Genomic DNA, 23,494 nt, shown 5'->3' on the forward strand with positions numbered 1-23,494 from the left:
TTTACACAGACCTACTTTATTTGTGATCCAAGTAGAAATTATTAAAAAGACGATGCAAATTCCAATTTTGTGAGTGGGTATAAATTTTCTCTGCTGCCTTGGTTACGCTCATGATGTAGTGAGGGGAGGATGCTCCTCAAACTGCAGAGCACCTTGAACAATGCAGCTCATCCCCTCCATGACACACTGGTCAACCTGAGGAGCACCTTCAGCAAGACAGGTTCCACCAAGATGCAGCACAGAACGCCACAGGAGATCCTTCTTCCCTGTGGCTATCAAACTCCAATTCCTCCCCCTTCTGTCGTGGGATAGACTGACTCCCACCCCCACCCCACCCAACCCTCTCCCAAATCTTTGCACATCCCCAATCCTTTCCACTCGTCACTTTAATTTCAAGTTTCATGTATCCTGTGTTTTTTGACTGTTGGTAGATCAATTTCCCTCCTGGGATAAATAAAGTTCTATAATAATAATAATAATAATGGATGGGATTTATATAGCGCCTTTCTAATACTCAAGGCGCTTTACATCGCATTATTCATTCACTCCTCAGTCATACTCGGTGGTGGTAAGCTACTTCTGTAGCCACAGCTGCCCTGGGGCAGACTGACGGAAGCGTGGCTGCCAATCTGCGCCTACGGCCCCTCCGACCACCACCAATCACTCACACACATTCACACACAGGCAAAGGTGGGTGAAGTGTCTTGCCCAAGGACACAACGACAGTATGCACTCCAAGCGGGATTCGAACCGGCTACCTTCCGATCGCCAGCCGAACACTTAGCCCATTGTGCCAGCTATCTTATCGTATCCTATCATGATTGCTGGACTCTGCATTGTTAACACCATCGAACATAGGAGAGTACAGCGCAGGAACTGGCCAATTAACCTACAAACCCGCACGCCTGGGATGTGGGAGGGAACTGGAGCACCCGGAGGAAACCGTCCCGGTCATAGTGTGAACGTGCAAACTCCACACAGACAGCATTCGTGGTCAGGATCGAGCCCGGGGCAGCTGCACCACTGCGCCACAGCGTTATATATGAACAATTTATTCCCTGCTGCAGAAACTCTCCTGGAAGCTTATTCACCAAATGACTCCATCATTGATCTGCCTGTCACGGTGGGGTGCCCATGGAACACATAGAGCATCAATCCATGGAGAACAGATACAAGGAGTCGCTAATCACATTTACGGAAGATCACATTAACAAACCATAATCCAATTGAAGGCCTCTAGGCGATGCCAGCATAATGTAATGATTCTTCCACACTGATTTAACCACATCTATTAGTTTGCAACTGAAATTAAGTACCGAATTACTCTGATGAGATTCTATTACAGGAGCACCTCAAATTTATATTGAGCTTTAAAAGTATGGAAGGCATCCCACAGAACAAGTATAATCTGATACCAAGCAGAGAGAGGGAGTAGGTGAAAGGAAAACAGGCAGGCAAATGGGACTGAAAGGAATTGATGAAGTTTAATGCGGATAAATGTGAGGTTATCCACTTTGGTAGCAAAAACAGGGAGGCAGATTACTATCTAAATGGCGTCAAGTTGGGAAAAGGGGAAGTACAACGGGATCTGGGGGGTCCTTGTTCATCAGTCTATGAAAGTAAGCATGCAGGTACAGCAGGCAGTGAAGAAAGCGAATGGCATGTTGGCCTTTATAACAAGAGGAATCGAATATAGGAGCAGAGAGGTCATTCTGCAGTTGTACAGAGCCCTAGTGAGACCACACCTAGAGTATTGTGTGCAGTTTTGGTCCCCTAATTTGAGGAAGGACTTTCTTGCTATTGAGGGAGTGCAGCATAGGTTTATAAGGTTAATTCTCAGGATAGCGGGACTGTCATATGCTGAGGGAATGGAGCGACTGGGCTTGTACACTCTGAATTTTAGAAGGATGAGAGGAGTTCTCATTGAAACATATAATGCCCCTGTCCTACTTAGGAAACCTGAACGGAAACCTCTGGAGACTTTGCGCCCCACCCAAGGGTTCTGTGCGGTTCCCGGAGGTTTTTGTCAGTCCCCCTACCTGCTTCCACTACCTGCAACCTCCGGCAACCACCTGCAACCTTCGGGAACCGCACGGAAACCTTGGTTGGGGCGCAAAGTCTCCAGAGGTTTCCGTTCAGGTTTCCTAAGTGGGACAGGTGCATAAGATTGTTAAGAGTTTGGACATGCTAGAGGCAGGAAACATGTTCCCGATGTTGGGGGAGTCCAGAACCAGGGGCCACAGTTTAAGAATAAGGAGTAAGCCATTTAGAACGGAGACGAGGAAACACTTTTTCTCACAGAGAGTTGTGAGTCTGTGGAATTATCTGCCTCAGAGGGCGGTGGAGGCAGGTTCTCTGGATGCTTTCAAGAGAGAGCTAGCTAGGGCTCTTAAAAATAGCAGAGTCAGGGGATATGGGGAGAAGGCAGGAAAGGGGTACTGATTGGGGATGTCAGCCATGATCACATTAAATGGTGGTGCTGGCTCGAAGGGCCGAATGGCTACTCCTGCACCTATTGCCTATTGTCTATTGAATGCCTTGAGAGCTGGCATAGACCCAGTGGGCCAAATGGCCTTCTTGAGAACATGTAAGAAAATGAGAGCACATTATGTCAGATGGGATATCTTGGTTGGCATTGGCAAGTTGGGCCAAAGGGGCTGCTTCTGTGCTGTACGACTCTGTAACGCTTTGATTTAGTGTAAATGGGTTGTTGATGGTTGGCACAGGCTGGATGTGCTGAAGGGCCTGTTTCTGTGCTATATGACTATGGCATCCCCCATTGATGTCCCCTGCACACCCTTGAGCTGATGCTGTGAGGGCCCTGCTCACTGTATTTATCCCACACTAAAAACATGATCTATTTTCAGCAACTGCTGCTTGCAGCACCATTTCCTGCATTATAACAGCAACCACTTCCTGAGCAGATGAATGGTGACAAAATAAATGGCTCCCCGTTTCTCTCCTTTTTTTCTCTTTTATTCTTAACTCCATCCTTCCCATTCTGCCCAGTAAATAAGTGTAAAAACAACCAGGCTGTGAAAATCATATTAATTATGAATCAAAGATAGACACAAAAAACTGGAGTAACTCAGCAGGCTAGGCAGCATCTCTGGAGTAAAGGAATAGGTGACGTTTCGGGTCGAGACCATTGTTTGAGAAGGTTCCGACCCAAAACATCGCCTTTCCATTCCCGCCCAAATCCCAAAGATGTGCAGGTTGGTGGGTTAATTGCCCCTGATGTGTACGGAGTGGATGAGAAAGTGGGATAATCATCGAACGCGTGTGAATGGGTGAACGATAGTCGGCATGGAATTGGTGGGCTGAAGGGCCTATTTCCATGCTGTACTTTTCAATGAAATGCTGCCTGACCCGCCTAGTTACTAAAGCACTTTGTGTTTTGCTCAGGATTCCAGTATCTGCAGTTTCCTGTGTTCTTAATAATGAATCAGGGGGGGCTGGATAAAGTAAATAGAGGGGTCAGAAGAATTAAAAGTAGAGCTCATAGTTTAAAGTGTAGGAAGGAACTGCAGATGCTGGTTTACACTGAAGATAGACACAAAATTAGGAGTAACTCAGCAGGAGGAGGTTGTGGGCCCGGTGCTGAGCCTGGAACTCAGGTGAGGTGACGGCTCCAGTCTGAAGAAGGAGCTCAGGTGGGGCGACAGCTCTGGCTTGCTGGTGGGCGGTGGAGAGACGAGGGTCGGCAGAATCGCTAGTGGAGGCCCGCGAGGGCTGTTATAAAGGTACGGGTTGGCAGAAATGGTCTCAGTGGTGGAGGCTGCGGGTCTGGAGCCGAGTCTGGAACTCAGGTAAGGTGACTGCACCGGTCTGAAGAAGGGTCTCGATCCCAAGCTTCACCCATTCCTTTTCTCCAGAGATACTGCCTGACCCGCTGAGTTACTCCAGCAGTTTGTGTCTATCACAGTTTAAAGTAATTGATAAATGATTTGGAAGGGAGATCGGGATTTATTTCTACATCAAGGTCTGCCCGAAGGGATAATGAGGCAGCGATCATCATCATATTTAAGTCATTGTTGAAGAGCCATGATATGCGGTGGAAGGCGGGATTAATCTGAGCAGTTGTTTTAACACATGCTTGAACAGAGAGTGAGATCTGAATAGCCTTCATCTGCATCATGAACGTGCATTGAGGCAACTAAACCAACCTATCACCGAGCAGAAGGTGGTCCAGATCTCCCATCTACCCTATTGGAGACATTTGAACTATCTGTGATCAGACTTTACAGGACTTTAACTTACACTAAACTATATTCCCTTTATCCTGTATCTGTACAGTGTGGACGGCTTGATAATAATCATGTCAGGTCCACTACCAATTTTACGACAACTGGTGATCCGGCACATCCTTTAATCCGAACAAAACTGGGAGAACGCACATGAAATACCCCACGGAAGTCTCCCTAGGCCGGGTGAGGCAGCCGATCTCGACCTCATCTGGATTTCCGCGGCCGATTGGCGGCTTTAATCTGTCACCTGCAGCCGGGGCTCCGGAACTCCAGCCCGTCCAGATCCGACAGATCCGTTCTCATTGCCGATTCCGAGGTCGACTTTGCGGGTCAGTACCTCGCCCCCCCACCCCACAGAGTGACAGATTCTTGATTAGTAAGGGTGTCGGGGGTTATGGGGAGAAGGCAGGAGAATGGGGTTGAGAGGGAACGATAGATCAGCCATGATTGAATGACAGAGTCAGCTTGATGGGCCGAATGGCCTAATTCTGCTCCAACAATTTATGAACCTTGGGGAGAGGAGGCAGTAATTAATTTAGAACTGGGGTGGGAAGAAACCATCTCTACTGAGGGGATTATGAATCTTTGGACGTGTATCCCAGAGAGCAGTGAACGGCGAGACGTTGAAGGTGTTCAAGTCTGAGATTGCTGGATATTTGAGACTCAGAAAGTATGGTGTTCAGCTGGGACATGGACAACCATACCCTTACTGAAGGGTGGAGCACAATAAAACACTAACTGGCTCAAGAACCAGAGGACATAGGTTCAAGGCGAGGAGCAAAGATTTAACAGGAACCTGAGAGGCAACTTTTTCACACAGAGGGTGGTGAATATATGGAACGTGCTGCCAGAGGAGTTAGTTGAGGCAAGCACTATAACATAGAAACATAGAAAATAGGTGCAGGAGTAGGCCATTCGGCCCTTCGAGCCTGCACCGCAATTCAATATGATCATGGCTGATCATCCAACTCAGTTAACAACATTTAAAAGACATTTAGATGGATACATGGATAGGAAAGGTTTAGAGGTAAATGGGCCAAATGCAGGAAGGTGGGTCTAATACAGATAGTCGGCATGGGCAAGTTGGGCCTAAGGCCATGTTTCCAGCTGCATGAATCTGTGCCTTCTACTGTTTGTTGAGACCATAAGAAATTAGGTGCAGGAGTAGGTCAGCTGGCTTCTCAAACTCCTCTGGTGGTCATTATAATCACAGATGATCATCCCCTCTCTTGTGTAAGAAGGAACTGCAGATGCTGCTTTAAATTGAAGATAGACACAAAAAGCTGGAGTAACTCAGCGGGACAGGTAGCATCTCGGGAAAGAACGAAGGAAGGAATGGGTGACGTTTTGGGTCTCAACCCGAAACGTCACCCATTCCTTCTCTCCACAGATGCTGCCTGCCCCGCTGAGTTACTCCAGCTTTTTGTGTCTATCTCCTCTCTTGTGCCGGTTACCCATCACGTGAAATGTGCCGGTCTTTCAAAAAATGACGGCTTCTCTTTAAACACCCCTCACAAGCCTACTTCCAGAACCTTAAAGGACAGAGAATTGGTCTGTCTGATGGTCAGTCTGAAGGATTTCGGCCCGAAACGTTGCCTATTTACTTCGCCCCATAGATGCTGCTGCACCCGCTGAGTTTCTCCAGCATTTTTGTGTACCTTCGATTTTCCAGCATCTGCAGTTCCTTCTTAAGCACAGAGAATTCCAGGGGTTCGCCACCCTCAGTGAGAAGTAGTCTTCTCTTAATCAGTTTTTACGTCTCGAAGAGTATCATCAATGTCTTACCCCATAAAGCCGCACAAAGTATCTCGGCATTAAATTTCTTCTTGTATTTGCGGATTTCTGGCGAGTCGCTCTGTGGCCGTATATTTGTGGGATTGACATTTACGACTGATCCTTTTCTTGCACAGTTGCTTTGATGAGGCTCAGATTTACTACCTGCTGAATAGAGGACAGAGCAGTGGAGAGTTTTATTCATTGATATTGCGTTTGGCAGACCACTTCAGGTTTGCTGATATATAACATTGATTAAAGAACAGTATAATACAGAAACAAGCCCTCTGGATATTGCCAAGTTACACTCATCTCCTCTGCCTGCATGTGATCTCTATACCTCCATTCCCCGTATACCCATGGGACTATATACAGATCCCCTCAACACAACTGTAAACAAGCTCTTCTAAGCTTCCCCCCCAGTCTAGTTCAGTCAATAAAACACTGTCAAGCACTGAAACAACTAATCTTTATTTTTGGATAGCACAACAAATTCCCCTATACGATACCTAAACCACCGCGGGTTCGATCCTTGTATCTGCCTGGCCAAGCCCTTCAGCCTCGTGCAAGCAGAAACACTCCAATAGGTCACGCAGTCCAAAGCGCTCTTCCAGAAGATCGACAAAGGACCTAGTGGGGGCTGCCTTTTATAGGTCCCCGAACCCCGAGGGACAGAACTACATAGAGGTGGTCTCTTTACAATCCAATAAAACACATTAATTAACAACAGTACATTATTGACAGTTTCCCAACCCAATAACATAGTCTCCCTTACATTGTTGCAGGAGAAGCTTCTAGAGAAAGCTAACTTAACTTGAATAATGCAACATTTACCCTGGAATCCAAACAAAACTGCCGGGGGCTCAACACTTTGGCCAATCAACAAACAGCAGGGTAACTGTCTGGCAACATTATTTACAATATATACAATGCTGTTTGCAGTAACCCAATCACATTAATGCATTGTACACTTCCTTGGAGGTCCTCTGCAGAAATCACATTCATTCTGTCAATTGAAGCTGCAACACTGATCTGGGGCCTAGACTTACTGGCACCATTCAGAAGCTTGTCTTATTTCTGCAGAGCACATCAGACTTGACCAAAATGGCCTAACAATACACGAGTCCTTACTAAATGTTGGTGCTATGGCTGCTCTGTTTTAGCCAGGATTAACACCACTACTGTCTTTACTTCTTTCACCACACTTGGCAAGTGCATTCCAGACACCCGACACTCATGTGCCTATCCAAAGGCCTCTTAAATGCCACTGTCATATCTGCCTCCATCACTCACCTTGGCTACACATTTCAGGCACCCACCACTCTCTATATAAAATACCTGCCCACATCTTCTTTAACCTTTGCACAAGCTATGCCCCCTAATCTTTGCTATTTCCCCCCAAAGTACGATAAAGAAACAAGCCCTTCGGAGATTAGTTTAATTTGGTGCCATTAAACCAGTCTCCTCTGCCTGCATGTCACCTGCATCCCTCTATTCCCTGCATACCCATGTGTCTATTCAAAAACCGCTTAATACCAGTATAGTTTCTGCCTCCACCACCACCCCTGACAGTACATTCCACGCACTCACCACCCTCTGTGTAGAATACCATGCCCTCTGGTCTTTGACATTTCCACCTTGGGAAAAAGGTTCTGACTGTCTACCCCATCTTAGCCTCTCATAATTGTATATCTTTCCATCAGGTCGTTCCAAGATTCCAGAGAAAACTATCCAAATTTGTCCAAGCACTCATAGAGTCACAGTCATAGTTTGAGAGGGTAGAAACAGGCCCTTCAGCCCAACTTGCCCAAACCAGTCAACATGCATGTTGGCTGGTTTGGGCAAGTTGGGCTGAAGGGCCTGTCTGCACTGGACCCACCTGCCTGTGTTTGGCCCATATCCCTATCCGTGTACCTGTTGAAATGTTTCTTAAACGTTGCAATGGTACTTGCCTCAACTATCTCCTCCAGCAGCTCGTTCCAAACACCCACCACTCGTTGTGTGAAAATGTTACCCCTCAGGTTCCTATTAAATCTTTCCCCTCTCACCTTAAATGAATGTTCTCTGACTCCTGATTCCCCTAATCTGGGCACGAGACGTCTACCTGATCTAATCCTCTCATGATTTTGTACACCTCTATAAGATCACCCCTTATTCTCCTGCGCTCCAAGGAATAGAGTCCTCGCCTGCTCAAGCTCTCCCTATAGCCCAGGCCCTTTCCTTAGAGTTAATTGCCTCTTAATCGAGGCAGCATTTTGGTAAACCTCTAGTCTTAGAGCGATGTAGCATGGAAACAGGCCCTTCGGCTCAACTTGTCCATCAATGGCGAACTAGTCCCACCTGCCTGTGTTTGGCCCATATCCCTCTAAACCTGTCCTATCCATGTACCTGTCTAACTGTTTCCTAAACATTGGGATAGTCCCTGCCTCAACTACCTCCTCTGGCAGCTCGTTCCATACACCCACCACCCTTTGTGTGAAAAAGTTACCCCTCAGATTCTTGTTCAATCTTTTCCCTTTCACCATAAATCAATGAGAGCCTGCACATCCTCTCTGTAATAGGGTGACCAGAACTGCAATGCAATACTCCATACGCAGCCTAACAAATATATGTACCTGGAGTTCCTGTAGGGCTGGATGGAGATACCTGCAGGAGTCTGGGGTCAATGAATGTTGTGAACGACGAGGAAGATGAAGAACTACCTTTAGGTTGTGGACTTTCCACCAATTGATCCTGAAAGTCAGAGGAAATTAAAGCTGAACCAACGTCTTAGAATGGAATTCAACTGTTTAGATCCAGTGATCCCTCCCCAATTATATATTTCCCACATAGCCACAACTTACACTGCAAATGAAAACAAAACTAAACGGCAGATGCAGGAAATTCGAAATAACAGCAGTAAATGTTGCAAAAAATTCCAAATAGTCACAATAAACATTAGGAAAAGGCTCAGCAAGTTGGGCCGGGTCTGTCCACCATCTTTAGTTAATGATTTCGGTTGAAGGCCCGTATCCCCTTAGCTTGGATATGAACCAAAATAACTGCACATGATAAAAAATAAAAGTTGGTGTTCTTTAGATCTTTTTAATTGAGCACATTTAGAAGTTGTAAATCAAATTTTTAGTTTAGTTTATTTTAGTCATGCAGTTTAGCCCACCGAGGCAGCGCCAGCCAGCGATCCCTGTTCACTAGCATTATCCTACGTACTAGGGACGATTTACAATTTTTTACTGACGCCAAATCAACCTACAAACCTATATGTCTTTGGAGTGTGGGAGGAAACTGGAGCTGGGGAAAAGCCACAAGGAGAACATACTGAGGACAGACAGCAGCCATAGTCACGATCAAACCTGGGTCTCTGGCGCTGTAAGGCAGCAATCCTGACACTACGCCCCTTGATGCTTTGGTTATTTAAATTTCTAAGAATCAATCTTTTAATAATTTGGAGACACAAGAAACTGCAGATGCTAGAATTTTGAGTAAAACACAAAGTACTGGAGGAGCTCAGCGGGTCAGTTAACATCTGTGGAGGGACTGGATGGATGACGTTTCAGGTCGGGACCCTTCTTCAAAAAGCAGAAGGGTTGTGACCTGAAACATCATCTGTCCATTCCCTCCACATATGCTGCCTTATCTATTGAGTTGCTCCAGCACCCTGGGCGTTGTTTGATTAACTTCTGAAAATGTTATTGAATCTTTTTGAAGTTTCAAACATTCAAAATATTTTGATGACTAACAGCTGGCAAAGCTCTTGTTATGGTTTAGCTACCGATAAAGGTTTCTTCACAACATTTTTATGGATGCTTGTTCTTTGATGGGATTTACAAGTAGAGAGTTCCAAGATTTAGATCCAGTGACCATAAACGCCTCCTATTGTTTGACTTAAAATGTTCAATTCTCAAATTTTGGCTGTAACACCACTGAATTTTTGTGCTATATTTTTTCATTTTATTAAACTATGTCTTACTATAATGAATATCGCCTCACTCTTTGTGTACGATACATTGTTTTAAAATTGCCATGATACATTTTGTCCAGCTTTGTCCATTTATAAAATTTTGCTGAACTAAAAGTACTTTAGGAATTCATCATGTTTAGTGATATAGTTCCAAGAGAGGATGGCGTATTTTTTGAAATGCTCAGTAGTGAAGACTCATTGTTTAAAGGGGCTGTCCCACTGTACGAGGTAATTCAAGAGTTCTCCCGAGTTTCCCCTGATTCGAACTCGGAGAATTCGGTAATAGCCGCTCGTAGGTACTCGGGGCTCTCGTGGACATTTTTCAACATGTTGAAAAAACTTCACAAGCTTACCGTGTTTCCCGAGTGCCTGTCGTTAGCGTTACGAGCCGCTAAGAGACATCCCGAGCTCCGATGTACCCGCTACGTACATTCTACGCACTTACCACGAGTTTGATTTTTTTTTTTAACTCGGGAGAGCTCTTGGGTAAACTCGTATAGTGGGACAGGCCCTTCAGAAGGAACTGCAGATGCGGGAAATCGAATGTAGGCAAAAATTCTGGAGAAACTCAGCAGGTGAGGCAGCATCTATGGAGTGAAGGAAATAGGCAACGTTTCGGGTCGAAACCCTTCTTCAAACTGATGTGACGGTGGTGGGGAACTTGCCCAGAATAGGGGAATGGAGAACCAGAGGATATAGGCTGAAGGTAAGGTGGGAAAGATTTCATAGAAATCTAAGGGGTAACATTTTCCACACAAAGGGTGGTGGGAGTATGGAACGAGCTGCCAGATGAAGTAGTTGAGGCAGAGACTATCGCAACGTTTAAGAAACTTTGAGACAGGCACATGGATAGGACAAGTTTAGAAGGTTATGGGCCAAATGCAGGCAGGTGGGACGTGTGTAGATGGGAAATGTTGGTCGGTGTGGGCAAATTGGGTGAATGGGCCTGTTTTCGCACTGTATAACTCTAAGACTGTACGAAGTGCATGCAGCCATTCTGCTTGGTAAGATATCGAAAAACCTCTTGATTCAATGCTGTGTCTGGTGATAGAGGAAGATGTCAGATGCAGATGACTTGACCTTCAATGAGCAGGAGCTGAAGTTTCTCACCTCTACCCCATTGCAGACATTGCTCTTTGTCTATGGAACTGACGTGCTACAATGCTGAGAACTATATTCTGCACTATCATCCATCTATTGTACTTGAGCTATACATGTCATTATTCATACGTAGAGCATAGACATAGAAAATAGAACAGCACAGAACAGGAACTGGTCCTTCAGCCCACTATGTTTGTGCTGAACATGATGCCTATTTAAACTGATCTCACCGGAATGAACATGATCCAAATCTCTCTATTCCCTGCACGCCAAATTGCCTAAATGCCTCTTTATTTTCTTATAATCAATATTTTGATAAGTTGGAGACATAAGAAACTGCAGATGCTGGAATCTTGAGCGGGAAAACATCACCATACACCTCTGCACATCAATGGTGCTGATGTGGAAAGGGTCAGCAGCGTGAAGTTCCTAGGACTCCACCTGTCAGATGACCTGACGTCCACGACCAACACCACAGCACTGGTCAAGAGAGCCCAGCAGCGACTACACCCTCTCCGAAGACTACGGAAAGCAGGTCTCCCCACTACACACCTACGAACTTTTTATAGGGGGACAATCGAGAGCACATTAACCTATGGCATCACTTCCTGGTTTGGGAGCTGCAAGGCGTACGAACGGCACCAACTAGACAGGATTGTGAAGACCGCCAGCAGGATTATTGGTGCTCCACTCCCTTTCCTGCTGGACATATACAGGAAGAGATGTATCAGCAGAGCCATCTCCATCATCAAAGACACCTACCACCCATCGCATCACATATTCTCCATCCTGCTATCTGGGAAGAGGTACAGGAGCATTAGCTGCAAAACCAGCAGGATGCTCCTCAGCTTCTTCCCGCAGGCTATAAGACTGATAAACGGACTTTGCCCCCTGCCAAAGTATCGCGCACCAACCACCAACCTGGACACACTGCAGCAGAGCCACTGTCGTGCCGCTGCCGATCGGAACGCCTGTTGATGTTTAGTAGAGAGTAGAGTGTTTAATTTGTTCATGATATATGTATTTTTATTTCTATTTATTTTTTACTGCACACTGAATGGACACTGGTTGAGCAATGTTTTTTTGTTTCCTCTGGGTATGTGAGTACTCAGGAAAATGACAATAAAGATATACTTACTTATACTTATACTTAACAATAAGTGCTGGAGAAGCTCAGTGGGTCAGTCAGCTTCGGGTCAGAATCCTTCTTCAAACATCTTAGAGATTTGGGAGGGAACCAGAGTACCTGAAGGAAACCCATGTGGCCACAGGGAAAACGTGCAAACACCACACAGACAGCTCGAGGTCTGTATCGAACTCGGGACTCTGGCGCTGTGAGGCAGCGGCTCTACCACCTGCCCCACTGTACCACCTTTTACTTGGCCCCTTATCTGAATGAATACAGCAAAGCAAGTCATGTTTGGGATCTATAACCATTAAAGACCAGAGCAACTCAAAGCTACTTAAATCCAGCTAACTCATTCATCCAAGGTCACACAAGCAAAGATTAACTACAGAGGAGCTACATTTTGCCATTTAAAATATGCCTGTTTACATTTCGAGCTCAGGACCGTTTGTAATTTCTACTTCACGGGTCGCCTGCATTCCTCTTTGTTACACCTGCCTGGTCAGCTGCGATCTCGTCGAGGAGGGTCTGCCCGGGTTCTTGGTGGTCAGCCGAGGTGTTGGTGGGGTGGCTTTGCTGGAGAAGATCCGGGAGGTGATGTACCGGATGGAGGAAGCCTGGACAGTCGTGCCTTCTGCCACCCTCCTGCCCTGCTAGGCTCTGTGCAGAAACAACACACACACACACGTCACAGGAGGAAGGACAACGTTAGTCCCAACTGAAATCATAAGGTCATAAGGAACAGGAGTAGAATTAGGCCATTCGGCCCATCAAGTCTACTCCGCCATTCAATCATGGCTGATCTATCTCTATCTCCTAACCCCATTCTCCTGGGGATGAGTTCCAAGCATTGAAGTTAAACTTAGCGGTATTGGTGTATTATTGTCACATGTTTCGGGACATCATGAAAAAACTTTGTTCAGCATGCCAGGCATGAGCTGAGGTGGCTGGTAGATCTGCAGCCTCACAGCGCAAGAGACCCGGGGTCGATCCCGACCTCGGGTTCTGTCCATGTGGAGTTTGCACGTTCTCCCTGTGACCGCGTGGGATTCCTCCGGATGCTCTCAAAGACGCTCTCAAAGACGTGCGGGTTTGTAGGTTAATTGGCCCTCTGTAAGTTGTTGCTAGTTTGTAGGTAGTGGATGAGAAAGTGGGATAACATAGGACTGGTGTGAATGGATAATCAACGGTTGGCATGAACTGGGTGGGCCGAAGAGCCTGTTTTCATGCTGTACCTTGAAACTAAACATAATCTAGACTGCATAAACTAGGTACAGCTTGTGGTTTGCATCCATTTATTCTTTCTTTCAGTTGGACTCAGGGGAGAGGCTAGCCTCCTTTGAGCTTGATACATGCAATGTATCAAGAATTCCCTTTGTAAATCCCACCAGCTGGTTAGAGTATTTTTATTTATTTTTTCACTTACATTTTTATTGATTTTCAAGAGATATATATAGTGCAACACCATCACCATAAATAAAACAAAGTAAGAAAAACAGCAATCAAAATAAAAAAAGAAGTAGATAGGGGGAAAAAAAAGAAGCAAATAAATTTTAAAAAATTGGAATTTGACCGTGTGGTTCACTTACCGACTTAAAAAAAGAAAAAACATTACATTGATTAGTTATCTGGAGATAATTCAATATTCATACAAACATACCATCTAGTTCTATATAACGCAATCTTCCCATATCTAGCTCGGCATTTATCTAATTGGTGTCATGGCTCAAATAAACAGTCCATTTTCCCCAGGTCTTCTCAAATGAATTCTCTTTGACTCTCAAGGAATATGTCAATTTCCCCATATTAAAGATCTCGCACAATTTCTAACCACTGTTCCTGTTTTGGACTTTTTTCATTAAGCCACTGCCTGATAATGGCCTTCTTACTTGCTGCAAGCAAAACTTTAATCAAATATGTATCTTCTATTTTTACAATATCTTTAATACGCCCCAGATACATCACAGGGCAGGTATTTGGGATTTCATAACCCAAGATATTTTTTACAGCTGCATTAACATGTTCCCAGTATGGCCTTATCTTTACACAGTTCCAGAAAATATGCGAGTGGTCTGCCTCCGTACTCCCACACAGCCTCCAACAGTGTTGTTGGACAGCAAGTTGTCTGCTTTTTATTTTGGGTGTTATAAAAAAGCGAGATAGATTCTTCCAGCAAAATTCTCTCCATACTAGTGAGCTTGTGGATGAACATTGTGTTCACACATTTGATACCATTCTTCTTCTGTTATTTGAATCTTTAATTCTGCTTCCTATTTTGTTTTTATGTAGAGCATTGATTCTCCCCCGCTTCCCACCAGAGCTTGGTAGAAAGCAGAGATGACCCGAGAGTGTTAACCTGTTCACGGACAGGTTTTGTTTCCACTATTGGTCGTGACTCGAATATAATCGGGGGTGGTACTGAACAGGTTAAGGTCTTTCACAAACACAAAACATCCTGAAATATTTAAAATATTTTGGGCTGCATCTATTGTTGTAATGTCCAGTCAGGAGAGATTGAGTAGGATTTTGTTCATGGGTGCTTGGGGAACTATAAGGTTGGAGACTGTGATAGAGAGATGACCAGAGGTGATGAGATCAGTAACAGTTTGGGAGATGATGGCTTGGTGTTTATCTGTGGGGGTCATGGTCAATGGGCAGGCACGTGGAGGTGTCCGCGAGCTGGCCCTTGGCCAGAGATACTCTCTGAACTGAACGGAAGATGTGATGGTGAGAGAAAAGTTCTCTCTGAATTCTTGGCTGAAGTATTTACTTCTCAATGTAAAAACAAAATAAATTATTTTGCCATCACAGGTCTGTTTGAGGAACGTTGAGGAAGGCTAATTGCTTCTTACATTTTTGACTTTACAGCACTAACTAAGCCATGGTTGAATTGAATTTGCTCAAAAGTACTTTGGGAGATTCTGAGATCAGAAGAGAAGTTGTATAAATAGAAGTCTTGAAATAAAATATCTCTACTTCCTGTCAGACCCTTAACTTTTTAATACCTGCTATTTAAATTTAAGAAGATTAGCAGCACAAACACTTCCCTATCTTAACTTTCACAGCTTCTCCTCTTAACCTCAAATTGTCGAGACCTGTCACTTTTAGACATAAAATCCACAAGAAATGGCTAATTACTCGGGAGCATCAGTTTCAGCAGCAGTTCCTTTAGTTGTGAGTTATCTTTCCTCACATGCTCCTGGTTTATTATCGCCAACAATGGGGAAAAAAGCATTTATTTATAATCTTTTCTCACGTTGTAAAGTGCTTTTCAGTCAATAAACGGCATCTGAACCTTAGTCATGGTTGCAATTTAGTTTTAGTTTTAGTGTTAGAGATACAGCATGGAAACAAGCCCTTCGGCCCACCGAGTTCGTGCCGACCAGCGATCACACATACATTAGTTCTATCCTACATTTAGTTTAGTTTCGAGATACAGCGTGGAAACAGGCCCTTCAGCCCACTGAGTCCATGCCGACCAGTTATCACTCGTACACTAGAGATACGAGGGACAGGTTACAGAAGCCAATTAACCTACAACCTGGAATGCAGGAGGAAACTGGAGCACCTGGAGAAAACCCATGCGGTCTCAGGGAAAAGTGTAAAGCCACACGGGCAGCATCCATAGTCAGGATTGAACCTGGATCTCTAGTGCAGAAACTCTACCGCTGCGCCACTTCCAATGGATGTCACAAAACAGCCAATATGCGCACTGTATGCCCGCACAAAACAACAGGAATGACAAAATAGCAGCGGCGCAGTGGCACTGTGGTAGAGTTGCCGCATTACAGCACCAGAGACCCAAGTTCAATCCTGACTACAGTGCTGTCTGTACAGAGTTTGTACTTTCTCTCTGTGACTGAGTGGGTTTCCTCTGGGTACTCCGGTTCCCTCTCAGATCCCAAAGACATGCGGATTTGTAGATTAATTGGCTTTGGTAAGATGTTTAAAAAAAAAAGAAAAGTCGTCCCTAGTGTGTAGGATATTGTACGGGGTGATCGCTGATGGGCCGAAGGGCCTGTTTCCACGCAGCATCTCTAAAGTCTAAAGAAAAGTCTAAAGACAAGGTGATATTGACATGATAGTCTCTTACAATATGTCGAGGGATAAATATTTATTTTGACGTTTGGCAAAAACTCCTGTGCCCTTTTTTGAATGTGGATTTTAAAATTTTATGTTGTCAACATAATGGAAGCTGCCCAAGCGAAATATGAGATGCTGCTCCTCCAATTTGCACCTGGGCAGTTTACAGCCCAGTGGCATAAATATTGATTTCTCTCACTTCAGGTAGCCCCGGCATTCCCTCTCTCTCTATCCCTCCCCCACCCAAGTCGCACTAGCTTCTCATTTTCACCCTACAAACAGCTTACAATGGCCTGTTTCCTTTATCATCGGTACTTTTTTAACATATCTTTCATTCATCGTCATTTATCTCTGCACATCACCGTCTATATATCTAGTTTCCTTTATCCCTAACCGGTCTGAAGAAGGGTCTCGACCTGAAACGTCACCCATTCCTTCTCTCCAGAGATGCTGCCTGTCCCGCTGAGTTACTCCAGCTTTTTGTGTCTATCTTCGGTTTAAATCAGCATCTATAGTTCCTTCTTATACACTCACTCAGCCCATGTGGGCTGCATAAACGCCAGTCTACATGTCTAGCTGTTGCAATCAAGATCTTCTTTAGTTCCAAGCCTTTGTTAATGAATTTAGTACAACATGAGCTAGATGATTCAATTAATTGCGTCCATGCTGGGACTCAGGACACCAATTCCATCAGTCTCATCCCTACTTTTCCCTATTTACAAGCGTAGTCACACAACATGGAAACAGGCCCTTGTGGCCCAACTTGCCCATGCTGACCAAGCTGCCCATATAAGCTAGACCCACTTGCACGTATTTCAATGGTTTAATGGTACGATATTGTCACATGTACTGAGATACAGTGAAATTCTTTTTTGCATACAATCCAGTAAAGGTATTAATGTACACAAGCACAGCCGAGATTCAGTACAAGTGTCTACGGATAGTACAGTGAGACAGTATTCAATAGTGGGCAGGTTTGGCGCCATTTTGCAAATCCCTATTGCTGTAAGTGCAGAGTTCTGAACATGACCATAAAGGCCCGTGGTCCTAGTGGCGTTGCACCGTCGGCCTGGCCACATGTTGTCATTGGTGTTCTCCACTGCTCCATGTCCGGTCTGTGTGCTCCAGTCAAAACCCATGCTGCTGCAGGACCTCCAGCGGCCCACTCCACCGTCGAGGCACTGCGCTGTCTCCTGCGGCCGGTCTGCTTACTGGCCCTCTGTTCCGCACTCTTGCCACCGGCGCCATCTTGAATCTCTTCACCTCCTCTCTGGCTCTTGGGGATGAGCAGGGCAGGGCTCGACTGGTCGCCTCAAAGGGACGGATCTCCCAGATCTGCGGCAGGTGTTCCAGGCGTGGCACCACCACCTGACCCATATCCCTCTGAACCTTGTGCAAGATGGAACTGCAGATGCCCGTTTATAACGAAGTTAGACACAAAATGCTGGAGTAACTCAATTGGTCAGGCCTGTTTGCCTGACCCGCTCAGTTATTCCAGCACTTTGTGTCTATCTTCAGTATAAATCAGCACCTGTAGTTCATTAGATAGACATAAAGTGCTGCGTGAGAGACGTTTCAGGTCGGGACTCTTCTTCAGACTTCAGTCCGAAGAAGGGTCCCAGCACAAAACGTCATCCACCCTACTTCTCCAGAGATGCTGCCTGACCCACTGAATTACTCCAGCACTTTGTGTCTATCTACAGTATTAACCAGCATCCGCAGTTCCTTTCTACACATCAGCTGTTCCTAGTCTGATCCGCTGAGTTACTCCAGCATGTTGCGTTTATCTTCGGTATAAACCAGCATCTGCAGTTCCTCTGCCTGACCCACTGAGTTACTCCTGCATTTCGTGTCTACCCGCCTGAACCTTCCCTATCCACGTCCTTGTCATTTCCCCCGAGCAGATTATTCTCCCTCACACACACCCAATAACACATCCACTCCTTCGATTCTGGTGGAGAACATCAACAACATCTGCAGGCCGGACTGACCCCTGCAACTCTGACCCAGTGCTGCTTCCAGGACAACGGTCTTTCATGGCCAAGTTAAGACTTGGCAGTGGGCAGGTGCTATAGACCTGCACGGGAAGGTAGACGCTCCCGCCCGCACGAGTCTCGGGCAGATGAGGCTCGTCAGCCTGGGAAGGCAGTCCATCTAGAAGAGGGAAAACTCTGATTTAAAACCTCCATTGCCTTGTGGCCATATCCAGTCATGGAAAAGGCTCCAGGAGTAAACCTCAAGAAAATCTGGAGTCGGACCCCCTAAGGCAGTTCGTCGTTGTCTACAACCTCGCTCTGGCAGCTCCTGCGACTGCACTGGTGCCAAACTGTAACGGCCCTGCTGTTCCTTTGGATCGATCAGCGACGTGGAGAGGGGGGACGTGCTGCATGGGCAACAGCCTGTCCTCCATATGACATCGCCCAGGCTTGCATCAAACCAGGATGCATCACCCATGGTCAGTCATGACCGAGAGGGACCTACTACTGGAAAGACTTTACATGTTTAACAACTATGGACTTGGTACAAGATGGCACCGAAATTTGGTGACTCTTGTATACCTCCTCAATGCAATCACCTATTCTTACACTCATGTGTTGTGGGCGGCACAGTGGTAGAGATGCTGCCTCACAGCTCCAGAGACCCGGGTTCAATCCTGACCACGGGTGCTCTCTATACAGAGTTTGTATGTTCTCCCCGTGACAGTGTGGGTTTACCCCGGGTGCTCCAGTTTCCTCCCACAGTCCAAAGAAGTACAGGTTTGTCAGATAATTGATTCCGGTAAAAATTATAAATTGTTCCCAGTGTGCAGGATAGGGCTGGTGTACGGGGCAATCGCTGGTCGGCGCTGCAGGACCTGTTTCCACGCTGTATCTCTGAACTAAAGTATGGCTGTGTCAAAAATAAAAGGAATTTTACTGTGCCGAGGTATATGTGACAATAAAATACTGTTGAACCATTGATAGCAAAAAACAATTGCCTAGAGACCGCCCAGGCACAGAGGAAAACTCTCTGCTCACCCTCTCTTCCCCATCTCCTCTCAGCTTCACTGCAGTCTTCTCAGTTGCTGCACCATGGCTGAGATTGGGTGTGAACTTCAAGGGACGGACTCATTGCGACCCCCAGCAGCACAACAGTTGTGATCTGTGGAATCTTCCTTTCCAAACCTGTGCCCCGCCATCTCCCTTCCCTCCTGAGAAGCAAACTCTTTGATCAATCTTGTTGCTGCTGTCTGAATACCTCCTTCTGCGACTCTGCCTCAAAGTTTCTTTCATGACTTCCTTTTGAAGCATTTTAAAATGTTTCACGTCATAAAATATTTCATTACGGTACTGTCCTGAGCTGCCATTAGCATTAAAACTGTTGCATCCTTGTAATTCCGAATTTATGTGGAGGATGTTTCATTCTCTCATTCTTTGTGACTCTACCTCCTGGTGCACACAATGCGGGCTGAGGGATGAAGAGAATTGAAGATCAATGCAAAGAACACTGTAGTTAATGTCACAATGGCGACAAACCAATTGATAAATTGGCAAAAAGTATAGGGTGAGGTTGTAGTATGTGCCCTTGTTATGCTGTGTGTCTGTGGCACAAGACTCTATTTTTCCCCATTGAAAGGAATTCAAAGGCAATGAATGGCAGACGTTGGAAATTTAGTTTAGTTTCGAGTCTCTAGTATCTCTGGCACTGTAAAGGGCCTGTCCCACTTTCACAACCTAATTCACAACCTTTTTTACTCGTGGACATTTTTCATCATGTTAGAAAAAATGCCCCGACCTACTTGATGCCCCGAATACCTACGACTAGCATCACAGCCTGCTGCGACCTACCTACGACCATGCTGCGAGTATGAGTCAAGGGCAAACTCGGCAGAGGTCGTGAATTAGGTCATGAAAGTGGGACAGGCCCTTAAGGCAGCAACTCTACCATTGCGCCACCCCTCTATCAGGATTTACTGCTCAGACCTCTGACCAAATAAGAAATGCTGGGAACACTCGGGAGGTCAGGCTGCATCCACAGAGTGAGAAATAAAGTCAACGTTTCAGGTTAGCAACCTTTCACCAGATCAGCTATTGACCATCAGAAACCTATAAAGGCAGCCAGCATTATCAGAGACCTGCTCCACACTGGCCACACTCTCATTCCATCAGGAAGAAGTTTTGGGAGTCTGAAAACTGTAACATCCAGGTTAAGGAATAACTTCCTCCCTACAAACTCTGTACTGGTAACACCCATAGTCAGGAGAGAACCCGAGTCTCTGTCACTGTAAGGCAGCAACTCTACCGCTGCGCCACTGTGCTGCCCACTTTGTGCCACCTTATAGCAGTTACGCTATTGTGATCACAGTTTAGATGTAATTAGACCCGAGACTAAGTCAGAGATTAATTCATACCTGGACTTCATTCAAGGTGCTGTGTGGCTGCAGCTCGATTCCATCCTGACCCTTTGCGTTGATGCACTGCATGCCACTGATGCTTAAACTGACAGGTTGCCTGTAATACAAGAACCAGAGGTTCACACTGATAGCTGGGCATTTGGGCATCACAGACATGAACAACATTTGGTGCTCAACCCGACAAGGCCTTGAGAAGGTGGAGTGGGGTGCTACAGACCTCTGGTGACTGACCTCCCACCATGCGGTTAGACAGGGTATTCTCTTCACAGCAGCTGGATCTCAAGTCCGAAGAGAGGTCTTTAAATTTATGTGAAGATTTTATGAGGGAAATTGATGGGGTTGAGTGAGGTCCATTCCTTCCACCAACTATCTCATCCAATCTTAAAGCAAGACTCAGCGATTGTGAATGATTGATAATATGTCTACATTTGGATTGACTGATTGATCAAATTGATTGAAAGATACAGCATGGAAGCAGGCCGTTCGGCCCACAGAGCCCATGCTGACCATCGATCACCCATTTACGCTAGTTCCATGTTATCCCACTTTCTTGTCCACTTCCCACACACCAGGGAGGTCAATTAGCCGACAAACCCGCAGTCTTTGGGATGTGGGAGGAAACCAGGGCACCCGAAGGAAACGGAAGTGGGCAAATGGAGAACGTGCAAAGTCCACACAGGGGGCAGCACATTGTGTGGTGGTGGAGTTGCTGCCTTACAGCGCCAGAGACCTGGGAAGGCAGGCATGGGTTATTGATTTGGGACGATCAGCCATGATCACAATGAAAGGCGGTGCTGGCTCGAAGGGATGAATGACCTCCTCCTGCACCTATTTTCTATGTTTGTATGCATGTTGCTCCTGTGACTGCCTGGGTTTTCTCTGGTTTTCTTCCACGCTCCAAATACGTTTGTAGATTAATTGGCTTTGGTAAAAATTGTAAATTGTCCCTCATGTGTAGGATAGTGCTAATGTGCGGGGAACTCTGGTCGGCACCAACCCAGTGGGCTGAAGGGCCTGTCTCCGCACCGTATCTCTAAACTAAATTATATTCTGCACCTATTATTTTTGTCTTTGCACTAATTGTGAATGGTATGATGGTACTCATGTATGTTTTGATTTGAGTGAAAAGCATGGAAAACAATGTTTTTCACTGTATGTTGGCACTCATAAACCAAACCAATACCGATACGTGCACCAAGTCCTTTTCAAGGACAGAGGTCGGGGGTTACGAGTGATTGCTGGTTGGCGTGGACTCGGTGGGCCGAAAGGCTAGTTTCCACTCTGTGTCTCCAAACTAAACTCAACTAAACATAAGGACACAAGAATTCAATGGATAAATGTTTCTGCCGGGTTAGAGACATAGAAAATAGATGCAGAAGTAGGCCATTCGGCCCGTCGAGCCATTCAATAAGGCCATGACAGATCATCTAAAATCACACCCCGTTTCTGCTTTCTCCCCAGATCCCTTGATTCTGTTAGCCCCTAAGAGCTATATCTAACTCTCTCTTTAATTCATCAGGTTGGATCTCCAAAGAGTGCCTCACTTGAAGATGTGGAGAAAACTGGTACTCAAGTCAATTCTCAACGACGGCTATTGCCCAGATAGAGCTCTCCAGGGCTGTAGTTAGGCTTACACCCACATTCCTTCGAGCCCAAGAACTAAACTGTTACCACAATGAAGCTGCCTACCTGGATCTGCCGTGCAGAGGTTCTATTTTGTTGTGGCTTAGTTCGTCATCTTCATCCGTACTGCCAATTTCATCACTTGAAGAGGAGTAATCTGTGGCCTTGAAAAAGGGAGTGGAGGCAGACTTTCCTCTGCCTGATGTAATCATCTCCTGTTGGTTTACAGATATATTACACATCAACTCAACTCCGAGATACTCATGAAATCTCTGCTGCTCCGGCTGACCAGCTCATTCATGCTGAGTCATCAGTGCCGGCTCTGATTTATTCTGTACCTTTTCATACCTCTAATTTCCCTCTCCCGTAACTCTCAGTCCGAAGAAGGGTCTCGACCTGAAACGTCACCTATTCCTTTTCTCCAGAGATGCTACATGACCTGCTGACTTACTCCAGCTGACTTACTCGTGTCTATCAGTTCATTCTTAATGTTATTCCACTTGGAAACCTATCTCCCCACAGCGCAGCTCCTGTTTACATAACAATCCATTGTCACTCCTTATTAATAAGACATAATTAGTAAGGTTCTCCATAAGCAGAACACAAAATGCTGGTGGAACTCAGTGGGTCAGGCAGCATCTGTGGAGGGAATAGATAGGCAATGTTTCAGGTCCAGACACTTCATACTTGAAAGAAGGATTCCAATGCAAAATGTCATCTGCCCAATCCCTCCACAGATGCTGCCTGATCTGCAGAGTAATTCCAGCACTTTGCGTTTTATTTGGGATTCCAGCATCTGTAGTTCCTTGTGTTTCCATCTGCAACTCCGGCATCCCGTTAACTTCATACATTCCTGTGTTATGGAAGCTTTCTGTTTGCCAAACATTCTGAACTTCCCATCCTCTTTTGTCCGGCTATTTCCATATACGCCTCATCTCATTCCTTCTTTGGTTTCTGAATTTCTATCCCCAATCCCTTCATCTCTGCATCATTTTCCTTGATGATATTTAACTTCTTCTGTCCAATTCATCCAACCACATTCCTCTCATTCTTTCTCACTACACCCTATCCCCATATACATATACCCTATCTTTTGCCTCGACTCCATAATTGGTTAGAACCTGTTGGTCTTTAAAATCCCGATGAAGTTGATCAACCTTCTCCATGAACCTTGTGATTCCAACATTTCA

The 23,494-nt window shown here is 45.6% G+C and overlaps 1 protein-coding gene across 3 annotated transcripts in view; it reads right to left on the reverse strand.

Annotated features, from left to right (window-relative positions):
• The window catches only part of nrk (Nik related kinase), a 266,045-nt gene that overhangs the window by 52,908 nt on the left and 189,643 nt on the right, over nt 1-23,494 (reverse strand). Inside the window, exons 20-24 of one of the 3 annotated variants that reach the window (XM_033030271.1) lie at nt 22,371-22,519; nt 20,679-20,778; nt 12,704-12,865; nt 8,636-8,753; nt 6,033-6,185 (exon numbers count right to left, since the gene is read on the reverse strand). In XM_033030271.1, the coding sequence (XP_032886162.1) occupies nt 6,033-6,185; nt 8,636-8,753; nt 12,704-12,865; nt 20,679-20,778; nt 22,371-22,519 (682 nt within the window). Of the gene's footprint in view, nt 1-6,032; nt 6,189-8,635; nt 8,754-12,703; nt 12,866-20,678; nt 20,779-22,370; nt 22,520-23,494 lie in introns of all 3 variants that reach the window. The other 2 variants (XM_033030269.1, XM_033030272.1) reach the window with 2 other exon arrangements.

The sequence above is a fragment of the Amblyraja radiata genome, chromosome 12 (genome assembly GCF_010909765.2).
Source record: "Amblyraja radiata isolate CabotCenter1 chromosome 12, sAmbRad1.1.pri, whole genome shotgun sequence".
Lineage (NCBI taxonomy): Eukaryota > Metazoa > Chordata > Chondrichthyes > Rajiformes > Rajidae > Amblyraja > Amblyraja radiata.